Genomic DNA, 14,678 nt, shown 5'->3' with positions numbered 1-14,678 from the left:
ATGTTACTTTCTTTTCCTCTCATGTTTTTAAAAAATGTCTGAATCTTTTTCAGTAGGTGTATCAAAATAGTTTTGTTCAAAGTACAGAAAGACTATGAAATTACTGTAAAATTAGATAGTTTTGACATAAGATCTAAAAGAATAATTTTATGGCATCTTATAGTACTTACTACATACAACATGTTAGGTAACTGAATATGGTGGTTACTATGGAGTCAGATCTGGATTGAAAATCTAACTCTGGAATTTACTGGCTGTGCCATCTTAAGATTTGTTACTTTACCAAGGACATGCCCTACATACAAAATGGAGCTAATAATATTTTTACATGTAATCATCTAAAGTGTTTATTTATGAGGCTAGCAAACACATAATTATTTCCAATTGTGCTTCGGTCATACATTTTGAGAATGAATATTACATTTAACTGGTTCCAATCCAAGTAATGGCAGGAGCTAAGACAACAGTGGTTTGTATTCTCTGCAGCTCCCAAGAAATTCAGGCAATAGTTTTCAAATAAAGAAAATATAAGGAAAAACTTTACTTCTTGCTTCCAGAAAAAATTATGATGGATAAGAAATACTCTAAAATAGAAGAGAAAAATAATTGTTATTCTCTGTTATGAACATGTCAAGCACTGCACTTTCTTTTTTCACCTAACCCAACAAATGAATTTACTTATGGGTATTCAGAATATCTACTGTTTTTAATTTAATGTTTTAACTAAGTTCTATACCTAATATGGGGCTTAAACTCATGACTCTGAGATCAAGAGTCACACTCTGCTGACTGAGTCAGTCAGGCATCCTGGGTTATCTACTTCTTGAGTGAGCGTTGGTAGTTTTTGTCTTTCTAAGGCCATTGTCAATTTCATCAAAATTTATTCACATAAAGTTGTTTGCAAAATGCTTTTATTGTTTTAATGTCTCTAGGATCTATAGTAATGTCTCTACTTTCATTACTAATATTCTTTTTTTTTTTTTTTATCAGTTTGGGTAGAGTTTAAGTCTTATTAGTTGCATCCCACACATTTTGTTATTTGCGTTTTCATTTTATTCAGTTAAGAATTTCTAAATTCCTGAGATGCCTGGGCGGCTCAGTCAGTTAAGCGTCTGCCTTAGGCTCAGGTCATAATCCTAGGGTTCTGGGGGTCAGTCCCACATGGGGCTTCCTGCATAGCTGGGAGCCTGCTTCTCCCTTTGTCCCTCCCTCTCCGCTCTTGCACCCTTGCTCTCTTTCTCTCAAATCAATAAAAAAAAAAAAGATCTTAAAAAAAAAAAAAGGAAAAAAGGAATTTCTAGTTTCCCTTAACCTCTTTTTTGAGCAGGGGGTATTATAAGTGTGCCATCCAATTTCCAAATATGGATGGACTTTTCAGATACTTTTAGCCTCATTTCTTTGGATCTGAGAATATGTTCTGTGTAACTTCAGTCCTCCTAATTATATTGTTTTATGGCCCAGAATATCGTCTGTTGTGATAAATGGTCCATGTGCCCTTGAAAAGAATGAATGTTCCGTTTTGGAGCAGAATGGTCTATAAATATTATATCAAGCTATAGTGTTATTCAGGTTTTCTATAGGCTAGATAATCTTCTACTTTTTCTATCAATTTCTGAGAAAGGAGTGTTGAAACCGTCAACTTAAGTGTGGATTTGCCTATTTCTCCCTTTAGTTCTATTTGTTTCATATAATTTAAAGCTCTGTGCAACTTCAGGAACCCCTTCTATCTTTTACTTCAGAACTCCTGCTGGCTGTCATACTTTATTGTAATGGCCTGGTTTCAGATCACTAATAAACAAATCTGGACATATTTATAAAAAAATAAAGCTCTGTGCATATACATTTCTGATATTTATGTCTTAATGGACTGAATCCTCCATTATTGAGAATAGTCTTTATTCTGAAATTTATTTTGTCAATATTCTTTTTTTAAAAAGATATTTATTTGAGAGAGAGAGTGGGAGAGAGCTTGAGATGGGAGCAGCAGACTCCCCATGGAGCTGGGAGCCCGGTGTGGAACTTGATCCTGGGACTCCAGGATCATGACCTGAGCAGAAGGCAGTTGCTTAACCAACTGAGCCACCCAGGTGCCCTATTTTGTCAATATTCTTTGCACTACTGTTTGCACAGTGTATTTTTTCTATTACCCTATGTTTTAAAGGAGTTTTCATGTAAACAGCTTATAGTTGGGTCTCACTTTTTTGCATAAGCTGAAAATTTGTTTTAATTGAAAGATTTTAGAGTTTCACTTTGACCATTCTATATTTAATGTAATTACTCATATGATCAAATTTAAATCTAGCATCTTGCATTTGTATTTTCATATCGTTCTTTATCGCCTGTTAAACACTTTCCTTATCATTTGCAGTCTTTTTTATTACTCCATTTTACCACAGCCCATTTACACTATTAGGAATTCTTGTCTCATGTATTCAGCGATTTCTCAAGTCTATGTTTACAAAGAAATTTATAAAGAAAAAAAATCACTCTAGAGTTTTGTATTAACTTGTTATTCAAGCAATAATATTATCACTTCAAGAAGTTGAGTTTAGGGGCGCCTGGGTGGCTCAGTGGGTTGAAGCCTCTGCCTTCGGCTCGGGTCGTGATCCCGGGGTCCTGGGATCGAGCCCCGCATCGGGCTCTCTGCTCAGCGGGGAGCCTGCTTCCCTTCCTCTCTCTCTGCCTGCCTCTCTGCCTACTTGTGATCTCTGTCTGTCGAATAAATAAATAAAATCTTTAAAAAAAAAAAAAAGAAGTTGAGTTTATGCTTCAACTTAACTTATAAACTAATTAATCAAAATTTAAAAATCTGGGGCAACTAGGTGGCTCTGTCAGTTAAGTCTTCAGCTCAGGTAATAATATCAGGGTCCTGGGATAGGATCCCACACTGGGCTCTCCGCTTAGCAGGGATCCTGCTTCTCCCTCCCTCTCTGCCCTTCCCCCTTCTCTGCCCTTGTCCTCACACACTCACTCTCTCTAGTAAATAAATACCAAAAAAATATTTTTTTAAAGTTTTATTTATTTATTTGACAGAGAGATCACAAGCAGGCAGAGAGGCAGACAGAGAGAGAGGGGGAAGCAGGCTCCCAGCTGAGTAGAGAGCCTGATGCCCGCAGATCCCAGGACCCTGAGATCATGACCTGAGCCAAACGCAAGGCTTAACCCACTGAGCCACCCAGGCGCCCCCCAAAAATCTTTTTTTTTTTTTTAATTTAAAAATTCAACGTGGGAAGAATGTGTAGTTTGTTGTTAGAGATATAGAAAAAAATGTCAAACTTCTCAAATCATTGGGATAATGAGGACTTTAATGTAAGAGTAGATAATACCACAATAAAGACAAATGAACATGATATATGATATGTCAGTCAGAACTGGGCAGCAAGTGTATTACAGCATAATCTAAAGGACTTGCAGAGAACGGTTAAAAACAGCAAGGCTAATTCCCATTTAAAATTCAGAGTTCAGGGGTGCCTGGGTGGCTCAGTGGGTTAAGCCGCTGCCTTCGGCTCAGGTCATGATCTCAGGGTCCTGGGATCGAGTCCCACATTGGACTCTCTGCTCAGCAGGGAGCCTGCTTCCTCCTCTCTCTCTCTGCCTGCCTCTCTGCCTACTTGTGATCTCTCTGTCAAATAAATAAATAAAATCTTTAAAAAAAAATTCAGAGTTCATCCATGTTCATAGTGGCATTATTCACAACAGTTAAAATGTGGAAGCAAACCAAGTGGTCACCAATGGATGAGTGGAAAGACAAAATGTAGTATATACGTACAATGGAATACTATTCAGATTTAATAAGAAATTCTGGCCATGCTACAGTATGGATGAAATTTGAGGATATTGGGATAAGTAAAATAAGCCAGTCACAAAGAGATAAATACTGTAGGATTCTATTTATATGAGGTACTTTTGAGTAGTCAAAATCAGAGAAAAAAAGTATAATGGTGGCTGCCAAGGGCTGAGAGTAGGGGTAATGAGGACTTATTATTCAATGGCATAGACTTCCAGTTTTATTTCTATTTTTTAATTTTATTTATTTATTTATTTTTAAAGATTTTATTTATTTATTTGACAGGCAGAGATCACAAGTAGGCAGAGAGGCAGGCAGAGAGAGAGGAGAAAGCAGGCTCCCCACTGAGCAGAGAGCCCGATGTGGGGCTCGATCCCAGGACCCTGAGATCATGACCTGAGCCGAAGGCAGAGGCTTTAACCCACTGAGCCACCCAGGCGCCCTGGACTTTCAGTTTTAAAAGGTAAAAAGAGTTATGGGGATGAATGGTGGTGATTGTTGCACATTTGAATGTATTTAGTACCACAGACTGCACACTTAAAAACAGTTAAGATGACAAACTTTACCACACTAAAAAAAACTTGAAAAAGTAACAAACAAAACCTTTTTGAACATACCCACTTGTTCAAATATATGCTGGCTTTCTGCCAAATGCAGAATGCACTACCGCTGGTACTCAGTCTCCCCACATATTTCAAACCAAATCTTATACGGCTTAACACATTTTTAAAAAAGTAATCCCCACAGCTAACATGGGGCTTGAACCCATGACCCCACGATCAAAAGTCTCATGCTCTGCCAACTGAGCCAGCCATGTGCCCCGAGACTTTTTTTTTTTTAAAAAAGAATGACAAAAACAGACTAGCACATTGTATTCTTACTTTATTAAATCTTACTTGTATTTTTTAAGGGAAAAACACACAGAGTAGGCTACATTGAAGAAAGCTTATTTTTATAAGAGGGTTAAGAAGCCTTTAAGATACTTCCAGGTACTATCTTCAGTGATGCTTCTTTTCTTTATTCTGGGACTCCAGGTAATATTCAGCCCCTACAGCTACCACAAATGCTGCAAATCCCCATTTGAATCCTTTTAATATTGCACCAACAAAGGAAACATTGTGTGCAAAGCCACCCATGTATCTCCAAGCTTCATTGCTAGAGGGGAAAAAAAGGGAAAAATTATAATCACATAAAAATTACATACATTCACTAAAACAGATTTAATTTTCATCTTTCTAACAGACTTAAATGTAACCTTATATAAGATAATCTAAGTGGATCATAGTACGAATTTTTCTGTGACATAAGATAATTAGGTCTATATGCCCACATTTCACACATAAACAGAAGAAAAAGACTTGATGGTTTCACAGTCATTAATACCTAAGATTTTACAGAATTCCTAAATGCAAGACTCACTTCAGGCTACTCATGAGAGGTCGGCTGTGTGACTTTGCCCGTACCAGTCATTACAGTAACATTTAAAGAGGAAGTTAGAAACTTGGGTATTAAACCTTGCTCTGTCACTTACATTCACAACTTTTTAGGGTAGTCAAATTACTTAACCTGTCAGGGCTTGCTTCCTCTTTTACTCAATGGTGATTACTATCTACCTTATAGTGTTGTTATAAAGATTCAACAGGGTAATGTATGATATATTTTGGCACAGAAGAGTATGTAACACTTAATATTACTATTCTTCCAGAGAATCAAGGGCTTTTCCCTGTCATAGCTGCCTGAGCTTTAGAAGAGGACTGACTTTCTGCTCTGGCAATCATTCTTAATAAAAAAAAAAGAGGACTGACTTTCTGCTCTGGCAATCATTCTTCTGAGTATCCTGAACAGAGAAGTAAACAGAATTCAGAGAGCTGTAATAAAAAAAAAAAGTCTACTCTCACAGGTAGGGATAAATGAGTGGAAAAAATTATGTTATATGGAAAACCCTCCCACTTAACTCTAAAAATCTGACTTACTAGAAAATATGAGAGTTAATCAAATCTAATTCGATACCAAAAGCAAAGACATTAGAAGAAAACTACAGGGTAATATCCTTCATGAACACAGATATAAATATTCTCAATAGAATTTTAGAAAATTGATTCTAGCAACATATAAAAGGATAATATATTATGATGAAGGGTTCCCCTTAGGAATGCAAGACAAAAAAAAAAGGAATGCAAGATTGGTTTGATATTTTAAAATCAGTAAGAGTAATTCATCATATTAACAGAATGAAAAAACTATGTGAGCATCTCAATAGATGCAGAAAGAGCATTTAAAAAAATTCAACACTCAAGAGAAACTCCAAAACGCCCTACAACGAATATACTTAGTGGTAAAAGACTGAATGCTTTCCCCCATTTAGGAACAAGGCAAGGGCTCCTGGCTGGATGGATCAGTTGATAAAGCATGTGACTTTTGATCTCAGGGTCCCACACTGGAAGCAGAGATTACTTGAAGAGATAAATTGAAAAAAAAAAAAAAAAAAAAGGAACAAAGCATGGATGTCAGCTAATGCTTTTATCCAACATTATACCAGTAGTATATAGTACTAGTAGCCAGTGTAATAATGCAAGAAAGAAAAAGTTTATGAATTGAAAAGGAAGAACACTGATTTTAGACAAAATGATCATCTATAAAGGAAACTCTAAGAAATTTATAAAAAAAAATCGGCTAGAACAAAAATGTGAATTTACCCAAGTAACAAGATACAAAGTAGATGTATAGAACTCCACTGTATTTTCACATATTAGCAGAGAAAATTGGCAATTTAACACTACCATTTACAATAGCATAAAATATGGAATAATTTGGGATAAATTTAACAAAATAGATTGGTTTTTTAAAGCAATAAAACACTACTGAGAAAATTCAACAGAATCTGAACTGTCCATAGACTGGAAGGGTCAATATTGTTAAGACGTGAATTGTTTCAAGTTTTTATTTAAATTCCAGTTAGTTAACATACAGTGCAATATTAGTTTCAGGTATACAATATAATGATTTAACTTGTTAAGACATCAATTATCCTCAGTTCGGCTCTGAGTTAATGTGATTTTTAATTGAAATTCAAGCAGCTTTTTTGTAGAAACTGAAAAGCTTGTTTTAACATTCAAATGTAAGTACAAAAAAACCTAGAATAGCTAAAACAATTAAAAAAAAAAAAGGAACACAGATACTGATCCTTTAGAATAAATTCTATCTAAATTATTTAATTATTCTTACCGGCCCCATGGGTCCCTTAGCCCTCGTGCAGCCAGCCTCTCCTGGACAGTTTCTAATGGCGTCCCTTCTATCTTCCATTGTCTGTAATCTGGAAGTTCCAGTTTACTATGGCCATGTTCATGCCCATGTCCGTGGGCCATGTCTAAAGGATAAGATTAACACAAAAGAAAACTATGCCAATCATAGATATTAAATACCCAAATACTGTTGATGTTTTAAAGGGAGAGCCAATAAATACTTGAAAATTCTGAGTTAACAGGTTTTATAAAACAGTATTCTATCACATAACTAGTGTATATTCGCAGAGAATATACATATACAAAATATAAAAAAGAAAAAAAAATCAATAATCCTACCACTTGGGACACCTGGATGGCTCGGTTGGTTAAACATCTGCCTTTGGCTCAGGTCATGATCCCAGTGTCCAGGAATCGAGTCCCACATCGGGCTCCCTGCTCAGTAGGGAGCCTGCTTCTCCCTCTACCTGCCTCTCCCCCTGTTTGTGTTCTGTCTCTTTCTGACAAATAAATAAAATCTTTTAAAAAAAATAATCCCACCACTCAGAGATAACCATTTACTGTTTTGTTCCTTTCTTCATTGTAAGGAGAGCTAATATTTATTGTGCCCTATGTGCCAGGTGCACCAGAGTGCTTTAACATGTATTAAATCCATTACTCCTAAAACAACTCTTTGAACTTAAATTACAGTTATTATCACCATTTTACACATGAAGACAATGAAGCTCCAACAAGGTAAGGAACTTTTTGAAGGTAACAAAAACAGTAAATGGTACAATTGATTTTGAACTTCGTAGTTTGGTTTCAGAGCCCTTGCTCCTAACTTCTTTTCTCCCCAAAGATTCTATTTATTTATTTATTTGGCAGTAAGAAAGACAGAAAGCAATCACAAGCAAGGGAAGGAGCAGGTAGAGGCAGAGAGAGAAGCAGACTCCCCAATGAGCAGGGAGCCGAATGTGGGGCTCCATCCCAGGACCATGAGATCATGACCCAAGCCTGAAGCAGATGCGTAACCAACTGAGCCACCCAGGCACACCTGCTCCTAACTTCTAAGCTTTAGTTTAGCTTTAGTTTCCTTCGCTTTAGTCCTTTCACAATGTGTAAATATGCATAATGAAAATGTACATACTATTTTGTTGCCTGCATTGTTCAGAAGATTCTTTTAAAATGCAGTGTTACTGTGTTTAAATATCTATAATCACAAAAACTTTTTCTGTAAAGAACCAGATAGTAAATATCCTGGGCTTTGTGGACCAAGAGGTAAAATCAAGGATATCTTGTAGGTAGTTATATATAACAAGAGGAAAAAACTTTACTGATAAATTCAAGATATAATAACAAGTGAGTACAATTTTTTTGTAATATAGGTCAGATGAAACAAATGAAATTCCTTTTTCTGGGGATAACATTTTGCTTAACTGGGGCTCAAAGTTAGGGTTCTTTAGTTAGCAAATTCATTCCAAATGTTCATCTGTAAAAACCATTCTTAGCTCATTGGCAGTATAAAAACAGACAATATGCTGGATTTGGCCAGCAGGCTATGGTTTGCTGACTCCTGAACTGTATCAACAGAGACCTTAGGACCCCTAAGGCTCTTTAAATAAAATATGCCTGTAATGGTTACAATAAAGACTTCTGTTTTATTAAGTGTTATTTTTTTCCTTTTTTTTTTTAAGATTTTATTTATTTATCAGAGAGAGAGAGGGGGGGGGAGAGAGCGAGCACAGGCAGACAGAATGGCAGGCAGAGGCAGAGGGAGAAGCAGGCTCCCCGCTCAGCAAGGAGCCCGATGTGGGACTCGATCCCAGGAGGCTGGGATCATGACCCGAGCCGAAGGCAGCTGCTTAACCAACTGAGCCACCCAGGCGTCCCTTAAGTGTTATTTTTTAAAGTTTATTTATTCATAATCTCTACATCCAACACGGGGCTTGAACTCACAACCCAGGGATCAGTAGTTACATGCTCTACCGACTGAGCCAGCCAGGCACCCCACTAGTGTTATAGTGCACTATAGTGCATAGATAATGTAAAAATAAACTTGAGTTCAGTCCCGAGTTAAATTGCTATGAATTTCAAATTAAGGAGGTATGAATTAATACCCCTTTTGTATAAGGTTAGCAGTAGCAAGTCTATAATCACTGCTCTCCAGAAATAAAACCAAACCAAATAATTATTACCATTATGCCTGCATTTATAACTCTGAGCAGGCCCAATAATAGGGCAGGGCTCTTACACTGCATTTTAGAAGACAGAGGTAATTATTAGACAATGTATACTAAAGATATATCATGTGAAATGTTCATTCCATTAAACAATAGTCCCCAGAATATTGGAGGGGGTGTTATACATAGTAATTCTGACAAATTAACCAACACTTTATATTTAAATATATTAAGATAATCACAAAACATTATTTTGATGTTTTTTACTTTTAAAAAAGAATGAAAACCAATTCTCACCAAATGCAAGTTAAAACAACATTCACAATTTCAGTGAAACATTTTATTATTATCTGGTGGATTCAATAATAGAGGAAAAAAATTACCATTTCAGATTTCAAGCTGATTTTGAGATTCAATACATTATTATAAAAGAAATACTTTAAGAAGTGTTTCATTAGGATATCTTGGTTTCATTTCAAAAGTCTTTAAAGAGATTACAAGACAGACCCCAATTTTGGCAAATGTCAGTTCTAGAATGCTAACCCTAATTGAGTATCAACATACCTGGAAAAGAATACAAAACAGATGTCAAAATCTTTTGGTGAAATAGTTTGATTTTGAGAATAAAAATGAAGGGGCTCCTGGGTGGCTCAGCTGTTAAGCATCTGACTCTTGATTTCAGCTCAGGTCATGATCTTAGGGTTGTAAGATGATGCCCTGCAACGGGCTCTGTGCTGGGCCTGGAGCCTGCTTAAGATTCTCTCCCTAACCCTCCCACCCACATTTAAAAAAAAACAAAGAAAAAAACAGAAAAATGGATGCATTACCATATATGAAGGCTATTTTTAAATTATAATATTACTATGTTCAAAACATTAAGTAATCTGGGAGAAATTTTTGAAAAAAAAAAGAAAGTATATATATTAATTTCTCTTCATTTCCTTTAATAAATTCAATGCATTTTCTCTCTTCTACCTCATTAAAATATTTCAGAAAGCGTCCCTTTAAAGGCATTTACTAAGTAGAATATTTTAATGACTTTTCAAAGAGCGGAACAACACAATTTCTAGGGAACTTTTCATTTTCTTTTAAAAATTATTTCTATTTCAAAATAGCCATAAATCAAACAATGATATCCTGATCACTTGAAGGAAGTTTGGAATTCTACTTCAGCGCAGACTTTGGTGCTATACAGATTGAATCCTGGATGCACCACTGATAGCTATAAACTTCTGGGCAAATAATTTAATCTCTCTGAACTTGTTTTCTCATATAACATGAGGATAAAACCTACCTTGCAAGATTGTGAGATTTGTAGGAAACACATCACACTGTGTTTTTACACCCAGGTGATGAGAATGCGACTTAGTTAGTACAACCACTGTGAAAAACTGGTCTGAACTAGAAACGTCCAACATCTGAATACCTTATGGTCTAGAGCTGCACTATTCAATATGGTTTTCACTAGCACTCTAAGTGTGACCAGTGCAACTGGGAATTACAACTTTTTTTTTTTTTAAAGATTTTATTTATTTATTTGACAGAGAGAGATCACAGTAGGAGAGAGGAAGGGAAGAGATCACAGAGAGAGAGGAAGGGAAGCAGGCCCCCTGCTGAGCAGAAGCCCGATGTGGGACTCGATCCCAGGACCCTGAGATCACGACCTGAGCCGAAGGCAGCGGCTTAACCCACTGAGCCACCCAGGCGCCCCGGGAATTACAACTTTTAATTAATTTAAATTTTAAGTTGGATTCTCAAATCAGTTACTGGAAAATTTTAGTGTGTTTGGAACAATTTAGGTATATGGATTTATTTTTTTAGTTGTAAACTTTGCAAAATATAAACATAGATCAAGTGTTTATATTTATGAAAACTTACCATACAAACATATTTAAGTGTAAAATACATCAATTTTGAGAAAGTATAAAGAAAATGTAAAACATTTCATTAATAACTTTCAATACTGATTACATCTTGAAATAATACTTTGAATATGCTGGCTTAGACAAAATATATAATTAAATTAACTTTGTTTCTTTTTATCTTTGTAATATAGCTACTAGAAAACTGTAAATTACATATGAGTCTTGCATTATATTTCCACTGGACAGCACTGTTATTAAAAACTTATGTGTGGGGGCGCCTGGGTGGCTCAGTGGGTTAAAGCCTCTGCTTTCAGCTCAGGTCATGATCCCAGGGTCCTGGGATTGAGCCCCGCATCGGGCTCTCTGCTCAGCAGGGAGCCTGCTTCCTCTGCTCTCTCTCTGCCTGCCTCTCTGCCTACTTGTGATCTCTGTCAAATAAATAAATAAAATCTTTAAAAAAAAACAAACTTGTGTGTGTAACTATATACACACACACACATATATTTTAACAATAGATCTATTTTATAAGAATCTTCTTAGGTTTATGTGGCTACCCCAAACTGTAAACAATTCAAATATCCAACAATAATAATGCATCATTTATGGAAGTCACGCTATGGAGTACACAATGAAGAACCACAAGCAAAAGTATGAACAAATCTCACAAATAATGAACAAGGTTTGAGTTTCAAAAATACATACACTTCCATTCTATTTATATAAACTGAAAAACCAGACAATTCATTTTTTTTTTTAAGAAATGCACCATAGATGGAAAAATTAAAGCAAAAAAACTGAATGTTTATCACAAGTTAGAATGGTGGTTACTCTTGGTGGAAGAGACAGAATCACAGAAGCTCATACAGGGAGCATCTAAGGTAGTACTTTTCAGTCTACTTTTAATTCTTGCACCCCAAAGGAGCTTTTTCAGATATTTTTTGCCTTATCACATTCTCACCCCGCTGCCCCAGTGAAATTTTAATACCACGGATATACCATACTTATCTGCTAAGGTACCATGGCTCTTTGGAGGGCCACAAACCATAGCAGTCTTTAAGAGTTTTTTCACCTTTCCTCCAAGAGCCAATTTTCATCTCTTTGAAGGATAATCACGTCTGCTGAGAATGCAAGTTCTATTACTGGCAATGTTTTATTTTCTAACGTGAGGGGTTTGCTTAATTGTAACTCTTTTTTTTTTTTTGTATTTTGTAAATTTATTGGGATTATACATAAAGTTTTGTTTGAAAAATGGGATATGTTGTTTAAAATATTTGGATACCAGACTTTTTTTTTTTTGATGTTTTAAATTTTTTATTTTTTTATAAACATGTATTTTTATCCCCAGGGGTACAGGTCTGTGAATCGCCAGGTTTACACACTTCACAGCACTCACCAAAGCACATACCCTCCCCAATGTCCATAACCCCACCCCCCTTCTCCCACCCCCCCTCCCCCCAGCAACCCTCAGTTTGTTTTGTAAGATTAAGAGTCACTTATGGTTTGTCTCCCTCCCAATCCCATCTTGTTTCATTGATTCTTCTCCTACCCACTTAAGCCCCCATGTTGCATCACCACTTCCTCATATCAGGGAGATCATATGATAGTTGTCTTTCTTAATTGTAACTCTTTAAACATATTTATATTTTATACACCCTTCTGCTATGGATATTTCACAATAAAAACTAAAATCAGATAAACGACAGATCATGCCAAGGATTCAACATCGGATAATTATTTTAGTTTCAGAACGGTTCAGACAAAAAACAGTAAGTTTATTAGTTCAACAAAGAAAACACCTATAATCATGAAACTTTTAAAAAGTTAGCTACCTGTGTTTGGAGTGAATCTCTACTTTCGTGGAGATCGACTCCACCTCCACTAGGGGGGCTGGCATACCTTCCCTAACTAGAAAATAAGAGGATAATGCCACTCACAGTACATGTAATTTTATGGTTTACCAACGACCTTCAAGTAGATAACCCAACGAGCCCTCATCTTTAAAACTGTGACTAAGGGCATTAAAAAAAATAAAAGACAAGTGAACTTTTAGCGTCTCCTCCAGTCTCTGCGCCTACTTATGTGCAATTTAAAAACAGTAATCACTCTAAAAATGGATGGGATTTTGTACCCTGCTTTTCTCACTTTAACGTTACCATAAACATTCACACCAGAAAAGCCTTACTTGAAACCATACATGAGTGTTGTGAGGCAGGCATTGCAATTATTCTCATTTTAGGACTTTTCGATTTGGAGCTGTTCTGCCTTTATTCAATTCGGAGGTAAACCAGAAAACACAGGGCGGGGGTTTGCAGGTGGGAAAGGAGGGGAAAAGCGTGTGGACCGAACCACAGTAACTCTCACCGCATCCTTCTACAAAGTACCCCTCACTATTGCTACTTCGATCCCCTTCCCTCGAGGTACCTACGCTCAAGGCCATTCTCCATTTAGCCTTACCCTTTTCGACAATCCCCAGAACAGTCTCACTCTTATTCCTGACCAAGAAGCCTCCCACCAACTCTCATTTACCTGACAGCAAATCTGACCTCTCACGACACTCAAGAGTCAATCTTCCAGCCGGCGCCAAGCGGAAACGGAAGTTGTCCCCTGCAGTGCCTTACGGCAGGAAAGCGGAGCGGCCATTTAACGTTCCGCACTAGGTCACGGATTCCTGGACCGAGGGCGGAGGACATGAAGGGTGCTGGAAGTCGACATTTTTTCCGCGCATCTGTGCATAGGGGGTCCGACTGAGGTAAGAATAATTGTAGAGGAGAGAATGGGAGGGAAGAGGCGATGTTTTCCTTGCTGGGAGACCGGAATCCTTAGACACTGCACAGAGGGGAGGGCCGCGAAGATGCTCCAGCCAGTAAGGGAGGCAGTTGTTAGAGCGTGGAAGCGGCCAATGGGAAGGCTGGTTGTTGCGCTGCAGTTGGCAGGCTGCTGCGGGAGGCGGTGGCGGTGAGAAGCCGGAGGCAGCGGGGTGACAGGTAGGCGGCGGCGCTGTCTTTGGGGGACGCGGAGTGCTAGATCAGGAGGGATTTTCTCCTCGGGCTGCGGGAACCGTAGAGAGGATGTGACGAGGGTGGTCTTGGAAGGCGGTAGCTGGAGAGTTGGTGGTTCCGGAACCTCGCGTAGACCAGGTAGCAGCTTGGGAGGGTCGTGAGGAGAAAGCCGCTGAGGCTGGTGGAGGCTGAACCTTGCGGGGCGACGTGGGGGCCTAGGGCGTGAGGGGCTGCGGTGGCAATGGCAGAGAGAGGAGAGAGGCGGGAGCCAGACGACATCGTGAGGGATGGAGGAGTTCCTTGCACGAAGCTCTAAGAAAAGGACGCGGCATTGCAGGCACCGGAGAGAAATCCTGGAATTGCTTCTTATGGCCATTTCTCAGGGTGGGAAGGGTGTGTGGAGAAGAAACGTAATTTACTGGCGGTCAGATCCTTCGAACTCTTTATAGCTATACATTATGTAACCCTTGGCTGTTATTTACCCAAACAACTAGGTTGTCGCCCTTGGAAGAGGAGGTCTTGCAACCTAGTGATGTGTTAGAATAGTTTTTTCCTTGGTTTGAGCGCTTACTACGTCGGCAGGCTCCTATCGGTGAAGAAGCATGAAGGATAGTCAGGAAGCT

At 37.8% G+C, this 14,678-nt stretch overlaps 2 protein-coding genes across 13 annotated transcripts in view; one reads left to right on the top strand and one right to left on the bottom strand.

Annotated features, from left to right (window-relative positions):
- Window positions 1-4,656: 4,656 nt before the first annotated feature.
- On the bottom strand, window positions 4,657-13,707 carry NDUFB3 (NADH:ubiquinone oxidoreductase subunit B3). The gene is made up of 3 exons (XM_032354401.1): window positions 13,583-13,707; window positions 7,013-7,154; window positions 4,657-4,942 (listed from the first exon to the last, which is right to left on the bottom strand). Exons 2-3 carry the CDS (start codon window positions 7,150-7,152, stop codon window positions 4,786-4,788), a joined length of 297 nt encoding a protein of 98 aa, XP_032210292.1. The 5' UTR covers window positions 7,153-7,154; window positions 13,583-13,707; the 3' UTR covers window positions 4,657-4,785.
- A 16-nt stretch (window positions 13,708-13,723) lies between these two features.
- FAM126B (family with sequence similarity 126 member B) overlaps window positions 13,724-14,678 on the top strand; it is a 69,425-nt gene continuing 68,470 nt past the window's right edge. For 3 of the 12 annotated variants that reach the window (XM_032354387.1, XM_032354389.1, XM_032354388.1), the window contains exon 1: window positions 13,966-14,040. The gene's annotated coding sequence lies outside the window, so the exon portion shown is untranslated. Of the gene's footprint in view, window positions 13,806-13,965; window positions 14,041-14,079; window positions 14,194-14,678 lie in introns of those variants that run through there. The other 9 variants (XM_032354392.1, XM_032354394.1, XM_032354391.1 and 6 more) reach the window with 7 other exon arrangements.

This window comes from Mustela erminea, chromosome 8 (genome assembly GCF_009829155.1).
Source record: "Mustela erminea isolate mMusErm1 chromosome 8, mMusErm1.Pri, whole genome shotgun sequence".
Lineage (NCBI taxonomy): Eukaryota > Metazoa > Chordata > Mammalia > Carnivora > Mustelidae > Mustela > Mustela erminea.
Note: the sequence above shows the minus strand (reverse complement) of the source record. Positions and strands in the feature narration are given on the sequence as shown.